We start from the raw sequence: 23,651 nt of genomic DNA on the forward strand, positions 1-23,651 counted from the left end.
ACATAACTCCCCCAGGCCAAAAGCCACGCTGCAAAACCTTGTACTCACTCAGAACATGCATTTTAATAAGCAGAAAGCAATACCAGGCAGCCTGAAGCCTCCTCCAACGCACACTCTCTAACCGTTGGGGCAAAAGAGCTACAGTGGGGTCTTGACTTAAGAACGGCTCAAGTTAAGAACATTTTGACTTAAGAACCACTCTCATAGGAAAATATTGACTTGACTTAAGTACTTAGATTTGAGTTAAGAACTGAAAAAAAACCACGTGGGAGGCAGGGAAAGTGCAAAATTTGAACTTTCAGTTAACTGTTGGCCAGTGAAAAGGGTGCCTGTCTGCTTCCTCACTCCTCCCAGCATTTAGAGAGTGGATTGGGAGACAGTCTTCGGACTGCCTGGTCCTGGACTGCCTGGACTGTCTTTTCCCTGCCTTCCCTGAACCTTTCTTGACCTAAGGAAAAAAGAAACAAAATATCCCCCTCTAGTGGTCGAAGGCGGAATAGCAGCTTCCCATTAGTTTCTATGGACGGAAAAGAGCAGATACGGATCAAATGGTTTTCAATGCATTCCTATGGGAAATGCAGATTTGACCTGAGAACTTTTCGACTTGAGAACCGCCTTCCAATACGGATTAAGTTCTCAAGTCAAGACCCCATTGTACAAAGAAGCAGCCTCTTCCCCGACCAATGGTTAGCACTTTAAATTCCCTGCCTTTTTTCTGGTCATATATCAAAGCTCCGGTTGCAAGGCAAAGCAAAATTTTGCAGCTTGAGCTGGTCATAACTCAAATTGGTCGCAAGTCGTTTGTAAGTCGAGACACCACTGTATAGTGAGCGCCATTTCTTTAGCAAACGCTACACATATCACGTTGACCAAACACGACTTTGACCCAACTCTGGGAGGCAATGGAAGACAGGAGGGCCTGGCGTGCTCTGGTCCGTGGGGGTCACGAAGAGTCGGACACGATTTAACGACTAAACAACAACACAGATAATGGTCTCTGCCTCCCTCTAGTGGCCAGTTCTGGTCAGTTCATCTTTAGAAATACATATTTCTGGGATTTTTCTTTTAATATTTTCAGACTGTGGATAAGTGAATCAACAGATACTGATCCTGCAAATATGGGAGTCCTACTGTACTGATCACCCCTTGTGTATTGTATCAAAATTGGGGTTGTTTTCTTGAATTTATTCTTCCTTTTATATGTATTCCTTTGATGAATATTGTGACTGCTGATTTTATTTTGTAAACGAACCTTAGGGCTTTGTAAATAAAGGACAGCTTATCATAGTCCCCCAGCCTTGGTCTTTTCTCCTTGACTTCCTTTTATTCTGCTTTTTCTCAGGGTTTCTTGAGTCTTGTGGTGGTTTTGAGGTTTCCAGTCAAAGTGGATGTGAGACACCATCCTCACTGTGATCAGTTTATGTGTGTCTGTGTGTTTAAAAAAAAAACAGGAAACAGGACATGCAGGACTCCCGGTCTAGCTTAGGATCCTAGTGGCTTGGCAGATGGTTAAAACTCTCCAGGTGCTGCCAGCCCTGTCTGGCCCACATTTGCTCTTTCGTGAATGGAGCCCTGTCTAGTTCAGCCCTTATTCTGCTGTCAAGGCTTTACACCTCCTGCTCAACTGTGTGTTTTTTTTTTTGTAACTTCTTAAAAGGCTGCCTTTTTTTTGTACAACACTTTCTGAAGCACTGATGGGAAAAGAGTGCATATGTTTTAAACACTGAATGAATAAATAAATGGATGCTGAGCTGCCTTACCAGGGGTGGGGGGGGGATGATTGTTCCTGGCACAGAGCCAGCCTCTGAAAAAAAAAATCCCCACTAGGTATCCCCAACAGAAGAGACCTGGCTGGGGACAACCTTGAGGGCCGCTTCCTCTCCTTGTCAACCTCTCTCGCTCAGTCCCACCATTATGAGTCACGATCTTCACCCCAGCCGACCCCTCTGGGGAGGGAGGCGTGATGATCAAATGCTTGCCGAGGCGCTTTGAAGATGAAAAGCAAGAAGGGAGCGGGGTTTCATTTCCAGAGCACATCTCAGGGCTCCCCAAAGGCAGCAAGGCACGCTGCGGCTTCTCTCTGGCAAATTACAGCATGCAATTAATTAACTCTTTCTCCCTGTTCTGCAACTGGGAATAGGGAAGACACCATCGGAGAGGGACCCTTCCCTGCACGGGGGGCCAACCCGGTCCCTGCTTCAAGAATTCAGCATTGCCCTTCCGTCTCAAGAGTTCCGTGTTTGGAGATCCGTGTTAAACAAATACCGTTGGGCAGAAGGGCATGGGATGGCTGGAGGACATCAATACCACCCCTCAACACCTTTCAAGGGCCGCGGTCCCCTCTCTCAAGTTAAGGGAGATGGGACATTTGCTGAGCCAGCTCCTGTGAGCCTCCTAGACAAATGTGCTTTTTAATGCATGCCGCTGGAAGCCAAACCAGCATAATGCCTGAGTTCCATTTCGATAGCAAGAAAGAGCCGTTCTAATGTCAGATATTTCCTTGCACAATAACAGAATCCAGTGGAAGTTGGGGGGGGAGTATCTCCTGCTCCCACTGAAGCCCTCTGCTCTACACCCCAAAACCAGTTCAAGAAAGCTGCACATGGGCATCAAAGAGTCAAATTGCATTCAGCCCATAGCTAGCAACTTCTATTGCCCAATCCACCAAGAAGCGTTTTTCCAGCAAAGCGGGAATTTCAAACCCCCACTGTAAAAGATGTCCTTCAGCTCAGCTCCTGGAAGTTTGTTTTGAGGTAGTAACTCTGCAATCAAAGAGCAAAGCTCTTAACAATTCTGCAGCTTGATTTTGTTACAGCTGGCCTGTCGAGGCTTCCCTCTTTCCAGCCAACGCTGGCTTCTGAAAGCACGAAATGGAGTAACGCCCGAGCAATCATCTCCATTTTGGACAGGCAGCGAAATCTCAAGAGAAGCCGTGGAGGATGCCAGCTCTTGGTGGTTGGCAGGATCCTGCAGAAACGTGGCAGAGAAGGTCAGGGTTTGGATCGAAAGCTGTCAACAAAGATCACATCCACCTGTTTTAAAAAGGCACTTAAGGCATTCTGGAGAACAAACAGGATGGGAAGTGATGTTTCCTTGGGAACAAGGAGACGGTTCTATTTAGAAAGCAGCCGATTTTGCTGAGAACCATCACCTGGTTTCCGCGTATCAGAGATGCTCTGCTCCAGCGTGCATGGGGCTAGGAAGAACCGCAGGGGGGGGGGGGTTCTGTCTTACCATTATCTCCCACGGCTGGTGCAACCGGGATACGAAGGTGGCAACTCCGATCAAAATCTGGGAAGCTCAGGAGGTGAACTGAGAAGGATCCGCTTCTTCTCCAGGTGAAAACAGTGGCACTGTGCTATGGGTAGGGTTGGGATGTGCGTGAGGGAATGAACTGTGTGTTGTTCTTACATGCTGCCATTTTGCTTCTGACTCCTGGCAGCTGTGGACACCCCTGCCCTGGTCCTGCAAACTAAAGGCTGGGTCTTCCTTCATTGAATCAAGCCGTCTCATGTGGGCCTTGACATGCCGATTTCCATGTCTCAACCAGCACTGGGAATATCTGCAAGTCAAACTGGATCCGGAAGCATTTCAGACAGTCCAGCGACTCAACATTTCGGACAGACCCTAACTCCCATACATCTCCCTTCGAAACGTAACCTCCTGCTCTAAAAGCTGAAGGAGCAACAGTTATGAATACTACAGAAAGGTTGGGCACGCACATGGATCTGCATCCTCAAAATGCACACAGGGAACCCATTTTTCCAATGGAAAAAAATATATCCTGAGAATATCACACCCCAGGAGCACCCTCGCAGAGGCTTAGTTCCTTAAATTTCATTTATTCCATTTTTCATTCACTCTGCCATCCAGTTGCTTCTAACATGCGGCGACCCTACGTGGCATTTCAAGGTATGTGAGACACTTTGAAGGAGTGGTTGTCCCACGGCCACACTCCAGTGGGTTTCTGTGGCCCAGTGGGGATTTGAACCCGTGGTCCAGTTCAAGACACAGTTCACAGACTCCTGTCCTTTAACGCAACAGATGAACATTGTTCCCCCTTTCCCGCATGTGATCCTGGCAACAACCTTGAAAGGCAGATTATTTTGAGAAAAGCGAGAGCGGCCTGCTACCCATAATGGCTGAATGAGGAGAGGAACTTGGGTCTCCCGTCTTCAGACTCATTTTCTTAACCTCTTCGCCCTCATAGTTATTCTGCTCAGTGGGGACTTCCATTGCTCTGCTCTACAGAAGGGATGCAGTACTCATCTTCTGCCCACTGCGCACGCCTTTCCTCATTCACAGGAAGGTCCCACATCTCTGACGGCCAACAGCCTGCCTCTCCTCTTCCACCTGAGGTTGGTGAGACAGGTGGGAAGCGGGGCCTCCTCAACCAGAAGGACCCTGGCCAAGAAAATATGCAGGTGAGCAGTCTAGCTGTTTCCTGCCTTCTGCTTTGGTGTCTTACTTGGGCTCTGCTTACCCTCGTCAGCCTGATTCTTGGGTCTCCAGCTCCCAAAATCCCCATGGTCTGAGGAATGGAATCCAGAGAGAGAGAGAGAGAGAGAGAGAGAGAGAGAGAGAGAGAGAGAATGTCTGTTCCACTCTTCTCCTTCTTTCCCCTTGCAAATAAGGGGTGCTCATAGTTTGGCTGCTAGACCAAATGCTTGAGCAGATCCTCTGAAGTCTGCCCCTCACACCCCAGAATTCATGGGGGGGGCAAACGGGAGGAAAAGAGGGAATATCTCTGCTAAGGAACACAAGAGAGTGTTTTTAAAAACAGGGATTAAGGAAGCTTTCATGCGTTCTCTGCCAAACACCCAAGTCCCTTCTTCCAGGCTCCGGAGATCAGCAGCAAACTCCGGAGACCCTGCGATATCTTTTTGGCCAGACCAAGCCCGAAAGCAGAAACTCTGTCTGGGTCTGCAGCATTGTGGCATTTACTATCCTAAGCAACAGCTGCATGATGGGTGGGTCCTGCACCATCAGGGATGAAGTGTGGAGCGCTGCTATGGGGTACTCTTCCGCCCGCTGAACATGCGCGCCCACCCACCTCTTCCCCTCAACAGAGACTGAGGCCTTTTGAGATCTACCTCAAAGTGCAAACTGGCTGGGCCCTTGATGCTCAGTGGCTAGAAAATTTATGGGCTCCTAGGTTAGACCACCAGGGCCAAGGCTGCGGGAACAAACAGCACAAGAGATGGGCATCCCGTCCAGAGAAACCTCACTTGGGAAATGCCAGAGGGACTTGCAGAGACCATGTCTTCTCAGGGACTTAAGGCATTGTCACAAGCAGATCCATCAGGGTTTGAAAAACCTGGTCTCTGGCCACCAACAGAAGAAGTGAGGAAAGGTACCGTTCCTTCCAGAACTCGAGTTAAATCCCCTCGCCGAGTCCCAAAGGCCACAGAACTCTACGGCACTACAGACAGAAGGGCGAATATCTCTGAAGCTTCTTAGGTCTCCTGCTTGAACATACACCGGTCTGCAGCATGAGAGAGCAAGAGAGAGCTCCATTTTATTCCAAGCAGTTCTACCACCCAGCCCTCCCAGGAAGGTGGCTGGCCTTGGATCAGAAACTTTCCACCGGCTTCATCGGATTATCCACCTGGATAAAGAAAATCCATGGGATAATGGGAAGGGGGTCCCCCACTAGCTGTTGCTGCGGCCAACTATGGAGACGGGCTCCAGGGACTCCTGTGCGGTTCAGAAGGCCGGGGATAGTTCACAGGCCAGGGCCGTTCTTAGTCCTGGGCTCCTTCCTCCTCTGTCTTGCCTCGGATAAAGGGCAGCAACTCGTTCGTCAGGGCGTGGCGCTGGTTCTGCCAGTGGAAATGGGTGGGGGGCTGGCCGGCCCCCCGGTCGTACTGGAAGCCGGGGCTGAGCTCAAAGGCCAGTGCGGATTTCACCAGCCCTACTCCGCCAGCTTTCTCCGGGCCCGGGTGGTAGACGCGCCCGTTCTCGGGCAACATCAGCAGCTTCTCCGGCTGGAAGGGCACCACCAGCCTCTCAGCCCCGCCGCAGTAGGAGAACAGCTCCTCCCCCGAGGTTCCCCGCAGGAGGTGGGTGAAGACAACGGGCCGGTCATCGCAGCGGACGTAGTTGTGCTCCCGGCCACAGGGAGACAGGTAAGGGAAGGAGTCTTCGTAGCGCCCGCTCCGGTTCATGGTCAGTTGCTTGAAGAAGAAGACCAAAAACTGCTTTTCTGGAGGAGGGAAATAAAGCAAAGGGCTGGTCAAGGCATTCCTAAGCAGCTTAGAGTCCAAGCTCTCTCCAGGACCGCCTCTCCCTTGATGAGCCGGCTCGAGTGTTAAGATCCTCAGGGGAGGCCTTTCCCTCGGTCCCACCACCCTCACAGGTGTCTTTGGTAGGGGAAACAGGAGGAGGGGCCTTCTCTGTGGCTGCTCCAAGAGACTCTGGAACTCCTTGCCACTGGAGGCCAGCCCGGCCCCATCTTGGCCATCCTTCCGCAAGCAGGCCAAGACCTTTCTCTCCAGGCAAGCTTACCCTGAGTGACTGGCCGAGCAAAACAGATTTTGAAAGCAATTACATTACATTAAATCAGCCTCCCAGAGCCCTTCTTATCTGGGGAAAGGAGAAGCTAGGCCAGCTGGGGGCGGCTGCTAGCTAAGCCACCTACTGCCTCCTGAGAAACTACACCTCCTTCTTAACCTCAAGGTGAACATTTTAAGGGGGAGAAACTTTCTCTCAGGGCAGCAGGTTACTTTCTGTGGGTTCACTGGGGTGAGATGGGGGTCATGCAAAAGAGGGCTGCCCTGAGCTGGGGATGGGCTACTCCAATCCTCCAGGGCAAGTCCCCCCCAGCCTCCTCCCAGCCTGCTTAGTCCCATCTAAAGGGTGGGGTGGATATTTTCTCAAGCTCTGAGTCTCCTACGAAGCAGTCCGCAAGTGAATGCCTTTCTGGAGCGAAATAGGACGGCGGCAGAAGATCAGAGATGGGCACGAAGCGATTCGTCCCACCTCGCGCCCATCTTGACTGAAGAGCCAACCTTCGTTCTGGAGGCAGCCGCGGGACCTCCCAAAATCTGGCCCTCAGGATTCCAGGGGAGACCGGGGGGGGGGAGTTTCCTAGCTCTGCTCCAAGAGAACCCGAAGGACATGGAAGGGCCTGGAGTGGAAACACGGGCGGCTTGCTGATGCAATCGGCAGGATCTGAACGGAGACCCTTTCCCGAGTCAGGCACCTGATGTCCGAAAAGGCTTGCACACAGACGACATCCACCACTTCTAAACAAGGGAAGCCTTTTGGGGTCTGGCTGACCGCAGGGCACCATCCCCTGCGATAATAACAACATCACAGAGAACGCTGGATCCCTGTCAGAAAGGTTGTCGGCCTCTCTGGAAGAAAAACACTAGCTCTGCGCAGAACCCATCTTTCCCTTTTACCGCAGGCCTTCCCTTTCGGCTGCCTGACAGGGCGCTTTATTCCCCTTTCCTTTGCTCTCGGCGTGCTTCGTGTCCCTCTTTGCAGAGAGCTAAGGGGTCCCCGGATGCTACGGCTGATTTGGAGTATGACAGGAGGAAAGAAGAACCCCTCCGGCTGCGCTCCCCGCGCCAAGCCCCTCGAAGCCGAGCAGGCAGAAGCTGCAGAAGCAGCGGCAACAGCAGGCGAGCGGGCGGCTCAGAACGAGGCAATTAGAGCCATTCCCAGCAGACTTTCCTCCACTTAGCAGATCCCGCGATGGAGAAGTGAAGTCAAGCAACCGCCGGAAACACCGTCTCTATTTACATGGTTAAGGCTCTGCTTTCTTCTTAAGCACATCTCTTTTTAGTCACATTTTGCATGATTTGCCTTTGGGAATTTGAACATATCTGCGGCTTGAGAGCTCACAGCCACCAGGCAGGAAAAGATCAGACCTGTATCTCCAATGGAGGCCTCGGGATGTGCCAGAGATTGGAAGCGACCAGTTACAAGTGATAAAAATTGCCTGTAGCTAATATCTTTTGGTTCGATACCTGCATCGAGCAGGGGGCTGGACTTGATGGCCTTTGAGAGGCCCCTTCCAACTTACTTACTTACTTACTTACTTACTTACTTACTTACTTACTTACTTACTTACTTACTTACTTAATTAATTAATTAATTAATTAATATGCCGCCCACACTACCCAGAGGTCTTTTCTGCGATTCTATGATTCTCATGAGTGGGAACCTTGTTATTTTCAGAAGTTCCTTTTGAGGGGCATTTAAAGACATACTTAGAGGCTTTTAGACAATAATCCTTCCTTCCTTCCTTCCTTCCTTCCTTCATTCCTTCATTCATTCATTCATTCATTCATTCATTGGATTTCTATCCCATCCATCTAGACCACTGGTTCTTAACCTTGGGTTACTCAGGAGTTTTGGACTGCAACTCCCAGAAGCCTTCACCACCAGCTGTCCTGACTGGGGTTTCTGGGAGTTGCAGTTCAAAAGCATCCGAGTAACAAAGGTTAAGAACCACTGATCTAGACCAAAGGTCTACTCTGGGCAGTTTACAAATTTAAAAACAATAAAAACAAAAAATATATATTTTAGATCCAAGGTGGTGAAAGTATAAGAAATTAAGATACGGCAGGAGGGAAAGCCTGCCCAACTAGCCAGGTTTCAAGTTTATTCCTGAAAACACCCAGAGAGGGAGCCAGGCGGATCTCCATGGGCAAGTTGTTCCAAAGGCGAGGGGCCACTGCTGAGAAGGCCCAGTTCCTCGTTCCTTCATTTAAGGAGAGTTCTTTCTCCTTAAAAAGAACTCAAGGCGGTTTACATTATTACAAACACAACATTAAAAGCTAAAAACAGTAAATTATTAAAATATAAAGAAAAAATTAATAACATGATATGAAATATGTTCGGTAAAAGCAATATACATTTACAGTTACACCTCAGTTTTCCATGAGAGGCCCCATTCCGTGGTCACCTGCCTGTCCTCTGAGGCCTCTGGTCCTACCTGCTTAGTGTCACTATAATGTACCTCCTCTAAAAAACCCACCTCCTTTGGAGACCATTTCTTGAACTGCTGGATAGCTCAGTGGTTTAGGCATCTGACAGCGAAGCCATCTGGCTGGGAGTTTTATTCCCCAACTGGGCCTCCTTCACTGCAGCTGGACTCAATGATTTATAACAGTGGTCCCCAACCTTTTTGGGACCCGCTTGGGGGGGAGCGAGCTCCATGCGCGGGGGATGTCACACCTGTGGAGGAGCATGTCATGCTCACGCGCAAACATGCTACAAACATGTTTAGCCAGGCAAATGGATTCTGTGGATCCCAGCAGCCTCCCCCATCTCCTTCTCTCCCGCTCGGCTGGTGCTGTCCGACGATGCATCCGTTCAAAGGGGATGGATGTAGCAGAAAGCAACCACACGCCGACAATGCTCCTGGCAAAGCAGAAGGCCAGCATGGGGGTAGCATCCTCTGCCGTGCAGCTTGGGGGTTGGGGTTGAAGCTGATCTGTCAGTGGCCTCAGTGGGATTAGGAACGGAAACAGCAGACGGCACATTAACTGGCAGGGGCTTTTGTTTTCTCGCCCCCATCCAGAAAAAGGTAAATAAAGCACCTTCTGATTGCCTAAGACAGGAGTGAGCAAATCATGTCACCCACACCCCTGGACGCGAAGGTTGTACTCTGACCGCCATCATCCCAAACCAGCATAAGCCAATGGGGAAGAAAGCTAGAAGAGGCCGTCTTGACAACATCCGAAAGGCACCCCTTTGGCCCATGTCTTGCTCAAAAGTAGGAAAGGGTGCCTCATGAAATTGAATTAAATAGAGGGAGAAGGAGCCTGTTGGAGCTGGCAGGTGAGATGAGCTTGTTTTACAAAAAGGCCAAAAAAAGAAAAAAAAAGAAAAAAGAAAGAAAAAGAAAGAAAGAAAAAAGAAAGGTAAGGCTAAAGAAATGCTGCCTTCAATTTCTTCAAATGTTTTATTAATCCTTTCATGTTTCTGACATGAATTTCATTTTGAATTTGAGAGAAAAAAAATTAAATTAAAGTAATTTTTTAAAAAATGTAGTCAGTCTTCCAAAGAAAGCTGGTTGGTTTGCTTGTTTCTGCCCCCTGCCTGATTCCACTGCATCACCAAGAAAGTTTCCGATGGCTTCAGCGTGCCATGTCCCAAAGGGGGTGGCACCCTGGGGTGGGCTTCAGAATCACTTTGCCCCATAGATCCTACCAAAAAAAATGGCATCTCTCCTAAAATTTACAAGTGCTTTCTGCGAAACAAGAGTATCCTCTATTTCAACACTTCTGTTACTGTTGTCGTGCTGGTCTTGTTTTGTAGAGCCATATGGGCAGAGGAACTAGAGACCAAATTTCTAACCTGCGCTGGATTATGGAGAAAGCCAGAGAGTTCCAGAAAAACATCCACTTCTGCTTCACTGACTATGCAAAAGCCTTTGACTGTGTGGACCACAACAAACTATGGCAAGTTCTTAAAGAAATGGGAGTGCCTGACCACCTTGTCTATCTCCTGAGAAATCTATATGTGGGACAGGAAGCAACAGTTAGAACTGGATATGGAACAACTGATTGGTTCAAAATTGGAAAATGGAGTACAAGGCTGTATATTTTTCCCCTGCATAATTAACTTCTATGCAGAATACATCATGTGAACGTCTGGACTGGAGGAATCCCAAGCCGGAATCAAGACTGCCGGAAGAAATATCAACAACCTCCGATATGCAGATGATACCAGTCTGATGGCAGAAAGTGGGGAGGAATTAAATAAGGGTGAAAGAGGAGAGTGCAAAAAATGGCCTGAAACTCAACATCAAAAAAACTAAGATCATGGCCACTGGTCCCATCACCTCCTGGCAAATAGAAGGGGAAGATATGGAGGCAGTGACAGATTTTACTTTCTTGGGCTCCGTGATCACTGCAGATGGTGACAGAAGCCACAAAATCAAAAGACGCCTGCTTCTTGGGAGGAAAGCGATGACAAACCTTGACAGCATCTTAAAAAGCAGAGACATTACCTTGCCGACAAAGGTCTGCATAACCAAAGCTATGGTTTTTCTAGTAGCAATGTATGAAAGTGAGAGCTGGACCATAAAGAAGGCCGACTGCCAAAGAATTGATGCTTTTGAATTGTGGTGCTGGAGGAGGCTCTTGAGAGTCCCCTGGACTGCAAGGAGAACAAACTTATCCATTCTGAAGGAAATCAACCCTGAGTGCTCACTGGAAGGACAGATCCTGAAGCTGAGGCTCCAGTCCTTTGGCCATCTCATGAGAAGACCATGGAAAAGACCCTGATGTTGGGAAAGTGTGAAGGCAATAGGAGAAGGGGACGACAGAGGACGAGATGGATGGACAGTGTCATTGAAGCAAACAACATGAATTTGACTCAACTCTGGGAGGCAGTGGAAGACAGGAGGGCCTGGCATGCTCTGGTCCATGGGGGGTCACAAAGAGTCAGACATGACTTCACGACTAAACAACAACGGTTTCAACAGAGACATTAATTTGAAACCAAGCATCTTCCTACATTTCTCCAGTCGTTTTTTTTTTTAAATAGCACGGTTCTTTGCTCTCTTGACCGAGAAAGGGCGCCATAACAGCAAAGGGAGATCAGGGCTAGAAGTGGACCAGCCCCTGCTCTGATACACTTCACCCAAACGGGGTTGAACAGGGTACGGAAAAACACAGTTTAGGAGCTTATATCTTATTTGCCAGCTAATGGGGAAAGTATCACCGGCCCCTAAAATCCCACAAGGCCTCATCTACCCTGTGATTTGCTTCAGCTCTCGTTGACTAACTTGAATGATTACTGAGGGTTATGGATTAGCAAAAGCTGGCATCAGAGGATGGGAGTGAAGGGTGTGTGCTGGAAAAGAAAGCCCCAAGGAGTGGATGGAGAACATATGGTGCTCAAGAATGGCTCGGCTGATGGGGGAAAGAGGAAGGGGGCTGGCAGGAGACCCTCCAGCTCGATTTGCTCCCACCGTACGCCAACGCTCCAGGAAAACCCTGCCTTTGGCCCGAAGGGTCTCCTCCGGTGGTGACTCGACATGGGTTTTTGCTGCATTTGGCAGTGAGCCAGCCTGGCTTTTAATTCCCCGATTAAAGATTACGCTGCCAGGTCTTAATGCTGAAACCCTGGAGGGGATGAGTGCAGTTCCGGAGGACGATAAAAGTGTCAAAGCAGGGATTTGGGGGATCATGCGCTAGCTTAGCAGAGCATCCTTGAAGTCGCATCGGGAGCTCTCACTTACACAACCGGGCGCGTTCAAGAAGCTCCCATCTGCTCAAGAGCGCCTGCCAAAGCTTGCATAACCTGGAGGAAGAGTTCTTTCCCTGGAACGAAACTCACTGGGCGCAAAGGTTCTTGGACATGTAAAGCTCCCGGCAGGGACACCAAACTTTAAGCCAGGCTCAAGGCGCCCGTGGCCTGCAGCTTAGAAATGAAAGGTCCTGGCCTCTTCTTGTCTGCTACGAGGCCCAACCCAAGAGGAAGCCAAAGGGAAACAGGGCGGCCCAAATGCCTTTGCTTAAAGCCCAAAACAGTGCCTGACGAGGATCTCTGAATGGCCACCCATCATCTTTTCAAGGACACTAGTGTCAAACCCAGAGATGCTTCAGAGGCCTAGTGTTCGAGGGACTTCCAAAATGTTAGAGCAGAATGACAACAGAACCCATGACCTCAAGGGGAGGAGGTGAGCACTACTCCAACACTGGAGGCCTTCAAGAAAAAAAATTGGACCATCTCTCAGATCTGTTTTGATTTATATTCCTGCATCGAGCAGAGGGTTGGACTCAGTGACCTTATAGGCTCCTTCCCACTTCATTATTCTATGACTCCGTGATTTTTATAAGGACGAGGGCCTGCTCCCTGACTGGATTTTGCCCAGGAAATCAGCAGCTGGCCGTACCTCCATTACAGCCACAGGAGTGACTACAAGAGGCGAGCCCAACCTTCTCAGCCTCCTTCCCAGAGGGTGCCTCTCTTCCGAGGATCTGTTCCGCTAGCATGGCACAAGAGTGTATGATGTGGGAGGGAGAAAGCAGGCCTTACCTTTGAAGCAGGTGATGAAATTCTTGACCTTGGCATCGTCCAGGAAAAGCTGAGCAACAGGACCGGCGGAGGGTGACAGCATGGGAAGAGGAGGAAAGACAACAAATGGGAATTAGTCCACGGCCCCTCTTGTCATCCTGCAAAACACCGTGATCCAAGCAGGAGGGGAGGAAAGAAAGAAGAAGAGCATGACTCCTGGGGGACACATGCATTCCGGGGCAGGATTCAAGAGCACCATCCCTCCGCCAGGAGCAAAGCCCAAGAGAGGAAGGTGTGAGTTGCTTTTGATGGCAGCTCCCAGTCCCGTCCCCTCCACTCTATCGTCTACAGCGGGCTTACCATCGTAGAGACAAAGGGTGAAAGCAGAAGCTGGAGGTGTCTGTTGCGAAGCCATTCCGAGGGCCAAAGTCTGGAAGGATACACACGCCTCCCCAACTTGCTCAGGTCGGCTGTCAGAACTAGCCTCAAAGCCGTAACCCTCAACGTATGTCCTATAACCCAAGGAAATCAGCGCATCCTCCCAAAGTGTGTAAGGGATTGAGTCATTAAAGGCTTTGTGGGACCAGGATTCACTCCCTTTGAGGGTTCACTCGCTCGCACCCTTCTCTGCACCCTTACCTGATCCTCACACTCTCCTCTGACCTGGGCTATAACCCACGAGACCTGCTCTGTTTGAAGCAAGCACATTCGGTTCCTTTTGTGTGCGAGTGTGTATGTGTGTTCTTTGGCCCAGAGCACTCACTATGGAGAAAATGCTGGAGAATGGCTGAAAAAAGGACTGTATTGAAGGCTGTCTCGACCTTCTGGAGCAAGGGGCAAAGGGGGCTTTGTGGTGTGCAATTCTTGGGCGGTGGCACCAAATAGCACAGCCCAAGGCGATGCTTCTGAGTGACCAGAATGAAGAAGGAGGGCTGATGGCAGTGGAGGAATGGGAATAAATAAATAAAATGGGCTCTGCTGATGTCGGAGGCAGCCACGGATATCGGAAGCCACAGCCACAGAGAGACCCCCCTCTGAGCAGACAATCTTGCCTGCACCGGATGCAAAACACAGGACAAGGGAGAACGGACACCACCGCAGAGAGAGGAGGGCACATGTGGGAAAAGCTACCTGAGTGTGGAAAGCTTCTCTGAGGACTTGGCTCAGAATTTCTTGGCCCAAAGCGGCCCAGTGGGGGGGGGGGGGGAGATATCTCCAGCTGAGAGCTTCCGCATTCCCCAGGGCTGTTCCATTTCCGGAGCCCCAGGCCAACCGCAAACTCTTCTTTTAGCACTAATTACACCTCCTAATCTCTCTCGTAATGATTAATTCAGCACTAATTTGATACACCATGAATGCAGCAGAGGCAAGCGTGTGAATTCACGCTAATGGATTAAAGAGAGGCCCAAACAGCCCCCAGGCTTGGAAGGGAGCCACGCAACGCTCCCCCCACACTCCCACTGCTCTCACTGGGGAGAGCTGTGCCCAGGAGGAGCTGCAACGAAAGGGAAGCCGAAACACAGATCCGTCTTTAGAGGCAGGTCCTCCGGTTGTACTGTCAGATATTCCAGAAGAATTTGGGGGGGGGGAGTACAGTGGTGCTGCCACATTTTGCTAAAACTCTGAAACAGGACAACGCCACAGGCAAGGCAAAAAATGGGGGAGAGGGAGAAAAATCCAGGAGCCGATACAAACCATTTACAATGAATTGTCCCCCCCCCCCCCCGCATATAGAGTTTTCTTCCCTTTAAAAAATTCCAATGCATCTTATTGTCTAAAAGCCAACTGCTCACTAGTCCAGAGATGGCTCTTTCAGCCTTGATCTGCCTCTTGCTCCCACCTGGGCCATCAAAAACATTGGGTTAGGCAGCCTTTCCCTGTTTCACGGCAGCAGCCGGCAGCCTCGGATACTTCCCATTTCTCTTTCGAGCTCCCTCCACCCAAGGGAAAAGCAACCCAACCATGAGGCCACAGGAGGGGGTGGGCTTGGGTGTGTGTGTGTCATGGAATATGGCAAAGCAAAGCAAAGCAGAGCGGGACCTGTCTGGCTATGGCACACAAACCCTTGCAGAGCTCTCTCACGGGTGCTTAGCTGAAAGGAAAGGGGAATCTTGTGAGCACATATAAATGCTCTCACACAGATCTAGTTTATTTTAAGAGTGCTTGTGGAGGAGAACTCACCTGTGGGTTTCTACATTCTGCTAGTTGGTGGAAGACAAGATAAATAAGACAAATAAAGTGGCTCAAGATCATACCAAGCCTCAATTCTTATGTTAAGGACCAAACGGATGGAATGGACGTACAGTGGTGCCTCGCTTAACGTTTACCTCGTAAAACGACGAATCCGCCTTACGATGGTTTTTTTGCGATTGCAAAACAATGTTCTTATGGGGGAAATTTGCTTCACGACAATCGGTTCCCTGCTTCGGGAACCGATTCTTCACATTACGACGATCTAAAAACAGCTGATTGTTGGGTTTCAAAATGGCTCCCACTGTGCAAAATGGCTCCCCGCTGTGTTAAGGACAGATTCCTAGCTATACAGGCACCAGAAAATGGCCGCCCTATGGAGGGTCTTCGCTGCATGGTGAGGTATTTCATCCATTGGAACGCATTGAATGGTTTTCAATGCATTTCAATGGGTTTTTTAATTTTGCTTGACGATGATTTTGCTTAACAGTGATTTTAACGGAACACATTATCGTCGTCAAACGAGGCACCACTGTATCATGAGAAGACAAAACTCACTGGTAAAGAGCGATACTAGGAAAATCTGAAGTCAGTAGGAAAAGAGGAAGACCACGCATAAGATGGATTTACTCAATAACTAAGACCTGAGGAGGGCCTTTAATGACAGGACCTTTGTAGGTCATTAATTGATAAGAGTTGGCATACATGGCAAGTGACTTGATGGCACATAAACCACGCTGGTGGTGAGGGTTTTTCAGTTCAGACATTACAGTCAGAACCTGGGAAAGTCATTTCTTTAGATTGCTACTCCCAGAATCCTGGCCAAGGCTGGAGGGAGGTGTATAGTCCAAGAGCCAACTTTCCTAAGCTCCAAGCCAAAGAGGAAGAGAAGAGGCTGACTCACAGTTAAACAGGCCAACCCAAGGCCATCTGTTTTGGCGGGCAGTAGTTTTCCTAGACCAAAGGGTCTCTCTCCAAGTCATGTGACCGAACTATCTCTTCACTGGAGTCTGGATGACCTACAGAGTGCACACTTGACCTCTGCTTTCCTAGGCTGTTCCCAAACTAAACCATGTTTGCTTCCTTTCTGGAACCACAGCAGATTCCGATGATATTCCCCTTAGTTTTCATGATAAGACGACTTTACCTACGTAGTAGAGAAAACACACTTCTGGGGAGAGTCACGAGACGTGACACGCACATGGCTGTCTTGAAAATAAATCTCATACCAGACATCCTTGGCCTCATTCAGATAATGTGAGAATAATAGGTCATGGGGTGGCACCGTCGGCAGCAGACTTGGCATAACAAGAATGACATTATGGGAATCAAGAGGAGGATTACTGGCAGACAGGTAAGCAGTAAGCTTTTAAAAAGACCTCCTTTCCCTCTGCAGGGAAATCTGGGGGAAAAAACCCTATTAAGGCATTACAAAATCTCGCATTCTGAACACACTGGGCAGGGGTGCTGTGTGTGTGTGGGGAGAGAACACCAGGCCCCTCCCTTCCACACTTACTGAAAAGGAGAGGTTCACGATCAACGTGTAGGCACTCCAAATGAATAAGCTCCCAGGCTTTCTAGTTCCCCCGCTCCAAGCATGTTCAGAGGGATAGATTCTATACTGCTTGAGCAGGGCCCAAGACTGGAATTCACAGCGAGACAGACCAGATAAATGCACAGAAGGTAAACAGGGCTTCCTCCCAGTCTTCTCCCACTTTGCGCTGACGGAAGACACACGGGCCACCTCTCTCTTAAACAGGGAACTTTGCCTGCCAGAATTCCTTCTCTTGCATACCAAGAAGAAGCGCAAGACTCTGAAATTCCTCTGCAGTTGGTCCCTTTATCCATAAGAGCAGCCTCTCTCTTGTTCAATCTTTACATTTTGGTCTCAACATAATACCCAGCGTCCTCTCTGTCTTTTCCCTGTTTTGCTTAACGTTCACTCGGAAGGAAATTTCTGGACAAACTGAACAGTACTTTCTGACAGTTTCGTTGCCCTCCCCACCCCAAAAGACAGCTTCTTTGGATCCTGCCCTTCATGGGCCAATGCAGGGACTTATGCATGGGGCAAAACAGTTAGGGCTTCTAACAGTTACGGAAAAGAAGAGAAAACATTCACATCTGCTGCAGAGCTTCCCTCTGTCTTGGGAGGGGGAAATCTCTGGCCCATGTCTCATTCCAATGCCCTTTTCCTTGTACGGGAAAAGAGCAGTAATGCCATCTAAACACTCTACCGGTTGAGACTGGGAGTCAGAACGCTTCTCCCCCTTTCCCCCCAGGAGATCCAGTAATGCCGGGGACCTTAGCTACATCCTGAGAGCACCATCCATGGCCATGGTGATTCCCCAATGATCGTTTCCTAACTCTGTCCATAAATACAGACATTCTGCACACCCAGGAGACCGTTTTAAGAATACAGTGACTACTGCATTTTACGAACCTTGGAAGCATCTTTTCTAGATAGGCTTGGACTTTTAAGTCCTAAAATGAGGACATGATACTCAAGAACTTAAGAGGGTGAAATAAATCCGGTCGAGAGCCCCAAGAAATAATTATAGAAGTATAAACAGGCACTCCCGAATTACACATGCACAGAATGTGTAAGAATCCACAGGTTCACAATATATGCAGTTTTGGCAGGGCTGAAATTAATTAGTTTGTCTCTGTGGTCCTGCAGGACACTTTGGCAAGTAAGCTGTTCAATATTTATGTGTGTAGAGCTCCAGCTGCAGAAACTCCCTCGGTGATCTGACAGGGACCTCACAACCAGCATCTCATTAAATCACTGCATTAGCCTCCACAGCTCTGCATATGTAAATAAGGAAACAGAATACTGGTGTGTGAGCACAATCCTAGCTAGCCAAGATGGCTGAGGGCCAGCAGAGCTGACACTTGTTCAGTTGAAGCTGCACTGACTCTGATCCCCTTGCAGCCTAGGATTATTGAGAGTTACTCTGGAGAGCCCTCACTTTGGTCTCACTTTCTTTCCATCAGCACGCTGCCTGTATCCGGGTACTCAAAGAAGTCTGAGGCTAAAATAATTCAGTGTTTCCTTGTCCCACCCTTCACCATCCCATTTTTAGCTCTTTGGTCAGCATAAACTGACTGACAGAGAAGTTCTGCTGGCAGATCTTGGGTCAGTGGGCTGAAGGAGGTTCTGCCACCCAAAGGGGATTGCTTCCTATTCTCAACTCCCTACAGTTGGTGCATCTTTGAGTTATGGTTGTACAGCCAGTCTTGGTTATAAGAGACTAAGATGAAAGTTCTTTTGGAATGAAGAGTGTTGCTGAAGCTTAGAATTCAAAGTACACTAAAATACCACCTTTGAAAAAGCTATCCCTTAGCTATTTCGACATAAACAGCACAATTAAGCCCTATATCCATCATCTCCCTGTCACAAGATCTATCTCCTTGTCCTATAGAACCAGCTCTGCCTATGGATAGCACTCTGATCAAGACAATATTAACAGGAGATTCTTGCCTTGGAAGCTGATAATCACTTGTATTAGTTGAATTGGCTGTGGCCAGACATCTTTAACTGAAGGAACTACTGTACTAGGCAATTGATTACATCTACCCTAGGCAACCTTTGGACTGGAGTGCTACTCTTTTGACTTAAACTGGTGGTGGGCATGTTGGTTAAGGCCTGTCAAGAGTCAGGTCGAAAAGATAAAAACATGGAATAGTTTTATACAGAATGCTTGTGTCCCTCACAATAGGCAACAATACAAGATGTAATCCCCTGTTGCACAAAACTAAATAAATATAAATCCCAGAGACCAATTTCACTATTGATTTGTTACGTTTAGATCAGGAGAAGGCACATTTCAAACGTACAACACTGACTTGTATTTTACTAAAATCCTGACACTCATTAACTGCAAACAACAAAAGACATCAACTTTAATTAGAGAATACGGTGCCTCTAAGCAGCTGTTGAACATAGATGTCTGTTTTTCATACCAAAAGTAGCTAAGCCTAGATTTCTTCCATAGAAAAAATCCATTCCTAGTTATCCTAAGCCTTCTTCATTCCAGTTCAATATGTGTGTGTGTGCGCGCGCGCACGCGCACACATGCACGTGCACGTGCAGGCATGCGTGCATGCGCGCGCCTGTGGGTCATTCTATTGCCGTGAACTCTGCTCTCTCTCCATTTCGTGCACCTTGGGCAACTGTATAAACTCTGAAGGTTTCCCCCTTTGAACATATTTTTAAAACCAGCTCTCCAGTTTCCTGCTGCTCACTAATCATTAGTGTATAAGTGAATTAGGTATTTTTTTTTCATTTCACTCTTTTTATTATTTCACTGTGCATTAGCCTGCACTTACGACCAAGGAACTTAGCCCATCATTGTGTCACCCATTTGTTTAATGTAGACGTAGTTTTGGAATTCTGTTGGGAAAGTGTGAAGGCAAGAGGAGAAGGGGACGACAGAGGACGAGATGGCTGGACAGGGTCATCGAAGCGACCAACATGAATGTGACCCAACTCCGAGAGGCAGTGGAAGACAGGAGGGCCTGGCGTGCTATGGTCCTTGGGGTCACGAAGGGTTGGAAAGGACTAAACGGCTAAACAAGCTTTGGAATTTTCCCAAGTGCCTGTGAGCTTTCCTTGAACATCCAGAATAACATGGTGTTGGCCTGGAAGTCTGTCTACTCCGCCACTCAGTTCTAATTCCACATTTTTGATGACCAAATAATATAATATACTGTAATATAATAATATAATATAAATCCTTGGTGAAGGAGAGGGATTGCTCACCAGCCTCTGTTATGAGTATTGTGGAGTATTTGTGTGTGTGAGAGAGTGAGAGTGAGAGATGACTCTCTCTCTCTCTCTCTCTCTCTCTCTCTCTCTCTCTCTCTCTCTCTCACACACACACACACACACACACACACACTGCATCGCCATGCCCTGGCGGACCGGGGTGGATGGGTGGGTGAGGAAAACTCTCGTGGGGCAGCAGCCCCACCGATCATCCTGGGGGGCTCCCCGCCCCGCGCCTCATTACCTGTCCCTGGTGGTCGACATAATAGAAGTACTCGCGGGTCCGCGGCGAAGGGCTCTGCCCTTGCTGATAGAGGGGCTGGTGGGGCCCGCGGAGGACCCCCGGCCGCCCCAGCAAGCTCAGCCCTTTCCGCAGCACCCGCATCCCGGCGTCGGTAGGCGACGAGAGCGCCACGGGCGGAGAGCGCGGCCTAGTCCGAAGGGCGACGCTATGGGGGAACCGGTCCGGGACGGACCTCGTCCCCCCGGGGATCTGAAGACGCGCAGAAAGGTTCCGCCCCTGCTTGGGTTCTAGCCCAGTTCTGATTTTAGGGGAAACAGGCAAACAAGCAAGCAAACAAACAAAAACAGGAGGCCTGCTGTGCTCTGACCCTTTCACACTTTACCCTGGCCAGGAGCTGCATGGCCTTCTTAGAGTCCTTTCCCTTCAACATGGGTCGCCAAAGCGGCTGACAGGACAATTCGGAACAACAGCTTACGTTACAATCCAATCGCACAGGTTGGAATAGAATTAAATCCAAGTGTGTGGTTAAGATGCAATTAAAATTAAAACATTTCGAAATCAATGGGGTGAAAAAAAAGTCGTGATTTAAGGCAAAATAGGGAGAGCCGGTGAATGGGATGGGCTTTTAAATAAGTGTTCTGTGTGAAGTCTTCCATGCTTCTCAAATTTTTAATTCATTTCACAGCCCTGCCAGGTATGGCATGCCAAGGGGAAACAGAATAGGCCCTCCTAGGTCTGGCCCTGCTGGGTGGATGATGACCGTTTTGCTGGTGGTTGGTGTTACTAAATGTAAAACTGAAAATCTGGATGTTCTCAGACTTTTCTGCTGATACTTACTCTAAACCTTTTAAATGTTGAGTAGCTGTACATAAACTGTATTTTTGAGGGTCGCTCTTTCTTTCAAGTACAGTAGATGCGGCTGGATCTTTACTGTTAGTCTCCCCCACCCCCCACCCCCCGTTCCTCCATTTCAAGAGGTTTTGCTCAGCAAAAGATCACACACGGAAATGCCCATGGACCACCCTCAAAAACTGTTGGGCTGTTTGGGAGAGGATCTTCTTTTTTATTTTTTTAATTATATTTTGTTTTTTTGCAGTTAATTTTATTTTTTTAAAAAACCAGATTCATCTTTGTTCAATAGTGCTCCCTGTTTTGTAAACATGCGTAGAATGCTTACAGAAGCATTAGTTATGGCCAGACATACGGAGTGAGCCTTGTTATGCAAGGGATTTTGCTATGAGCAAATGATTCCCTTTCTCCCTCACCCCAGGCTTGAAAGCTCTAATTCAGGAAGTGATGTGCTTTACTGGGGGATGAAGGGGCTGTAAAGGAGAAGGCAATGGAAACCACACACACTTGTCCTCATGACATAGAACCAAATATGCACCTTTAAATCCTTTTTTGAAGGCCAGGTTGTTGGGAATAGTGCACCACTCCAATTGCGTGTTAAGAACAGCCAAAGATACAATATTTCTTGACCCAACGTGTTGGTAGTCTGTGGAACTCCTTGCCACAGGATGTGGTGATGTAATCTGGCCTAGATGCCTTTGAAAGGGGATGGGACAGATTCCTGGTGTGGGGGAGCCATTGCAGGTGACAAGCCATAATGGGGATGCAGAATCTTCGGGTTTAAAAGGAAGGGGCCTCCAAATGCCTGATGCAGGGGAGGGGTATCAGGAGACAGGTACCTAGCTGTCTTGTGGGCTATCAGAGGTATCTGGGGGGGGGGCAGGTGAGATACAGGGAGCTAGACTAGATAGGCCCTTGGCCTGATCCAGCAGGGCTCTTCTTAGGTTCTTATGCCAGTATAAACTATCAATAGGATTCTGGACAAATAACTAATGTGACGCTAACACAGCTACAGATCATGGTGTGCATGGATGGTGAAGGTGAGGCTCTGCCCTCATCTAGAGCAGTGGTTCTTAACGTGGGCGATAATGCCCCCCAGGGGGCGATTTCAGTTTTCAGGGGGGCGGTAGAACGAAAAGGGGCGGTGTGGGGGCGCTGGAGCAGAAGGGGGGCGGTAGGGGGGCGCTGGAGCAAGCCAAACCTGTGAAGATGGCTGCAGCCTTTTTACAATGTGCATGAATATATATTTTCCTCCAATCTTAATTTAGTTTCAGAGTTTTCGTCTTGAAATTTTTAGTTTCTGCATTGCAGTTTGTTTTTATGCCCTTTTTATATTTCTTTTTGCGTCTTAAAATTCGCTTGCAACTAAATCATTAAATGTTACTTTTGGGGGGCATTTCATTTTCTTGGAATTGAATTTTGTTTCCAGGGGTCATTGGATTTAAGTGTCTTAAATAAATAAATAAATAAATAAATAAATAAATAAATAAATAAATAAATAAATAAATAAATAAATAAATAAATAAATAAATAAATAAATAAATAAATAAATAAGATATCACCGCGGGGAGGGGGGGCGATGATAACTTCCTCAATGGCTCAAGGGGGCATTTCTTTCAAAAAGGTTAAGAACCACTGATCTAGAGGACTGTTTCTCCTTGGGTCAGTGGGATATGACTGGTAGTATTTTAATGGTCCTGTTCACGAGTCATTAGTTACAGCCAGACATACGGAGTGAGCTTTTCCTGGTCTCCCCTCTCTGTAGATCACCCGCTGAATTTAGATAATCCAAGTACACACCTCTCTCCTTAATAAAAGCAAAGGCAAATACAGCAACATCCCCACCTGCTGACAGTTAAAGCAATAATCATGTTCAGCTTCACAAAGGCAAGAGAGAACAATTTTTAGATGAAATGTTTTGGGTAGAGGGAGACAGGAATTGCAATACGGCTAGCCCTATACAGAATAAAACTGTCCGTTCCTAAATTTCCTCTTTATTTTCAGTTGGGAATGCCGGGGCACCAGAGATATGCAATTAAAATACTTTTATACCTCTCAGAATGATGAGCTTTGTTTATGCCTAGCATGGAAGACCTCCAGTTGTTGCAAAGCATGAACAGACAAATAGCCATGTCCACACTTGCTGTGTGAGAATTTAAACGCAGTCCATCATTTAAATCCATCTCTGTATTGATGACAATACCCTTACAAACAATAGGGGCAACAGTGATTCTAGTGGCTAGCAGTGTGAAACCTTGTTGTAAAACTGTTGTCAAATTGTACAGATTATAAATACTATTCTGGATTGAGCTCAGTAGTTTAGGTATCTGGCTGTGGAGGTTGGGAGCTCGATTCCCCACTGAGCATCTCCAGGGAGAAGAGCCAGCCTGGGTAGCCCTGGGCAAGCTGCACAGTCTCAGGGCAACCCCAGAAAGACAGGAATGAGAAACCACCTCTTTGTGGTGAAAACCCTGGAAAGGGTTAACATAAATCAGATTTGGCTTGACTGCATGTTATGATGATTATTAATGTTTAGAAAAGGATGATACCACTCTGATGGCAGAGAGTGGGGAGGAATAAAAGAACCTCTTAATGAGGGTGAAAGAGGAGAGTGCA

At 48.1% G+C, this 23,651-nt stretch overlaps 1 protein-coding gene across 1 annotated transcript; it reads right to left on the minus strand.

Moving 5' to 3' along the window:
- Positions 1 to 1,441: 1,441 nt before the first annotated feature.
- On the minus strand, positions 1,442 to 20,435 carry C4H8orf82 (chromosome 4 C8orf82 homolog). Its single transcript, XM_020815349.3, has 3 exons — positions 20,187 to 20,435; positions 13,006 to 13,054; positions 1,442 to 6,205 (listed from the first exon to the last, which is right to left on the minus strand). Exons 1-3 carry the CDS (start codon positions 20,325 to 20,327, stop codon positions 5,745 to 5,747), a joined length of 651 nt encoding a protein of 216 aa, XP_020671008.3. The 5' UTR covers positions 20,328 to 20,435; the 3' UTR covers positions 1,442 to 5,744.
- Between the last annotated feature and the right edge of the window lie 3,216 nt (positions 20,436 to 23,651).

This window comes from Pogona vitticeps, chromosome 4 (genome assembly GCF_051106095.1).
Source record: "Pogona vitticeps strain Pit_001003342236 chromosome 4, PviZW2.1, whole genome shotgun sequence".
Lineage (NCBI taxonomy): Eukaryota > Metazoa > Chordata > Lepidosauria > Squamata > Agamidae > Pogona > Pogona vitticeps.

What these genes read in the sequence shown, in the direction of transcription:
- C4H8orf82 (XM_020815349.3), bottom strand. Translation starts at nt 20,327, where the DNA reads ATGCGGGTGCTGCGGAAAGGGCTGAGCTTGCTGGGGCGGCCGGGGGTC. An exon ending in ATGTCGACCACCAGGGACAG is followed by an intron (nt 13,055 to 20,186) that starts GTAATGAGGCGC and finishes CCTGTTGCTCAG; the next exon opens with CTTTTCCTGGACGATGCCAA. An exon ending in TTTCATCACCTGCTTCAAAG is followed by an intron (nt 6,206 to 13,005) that starts GTAAGGCCTGCT and finishes TCCCTCCTCCAG; the next exon opens with AAAAGCAGTTTTTGGTCTTC.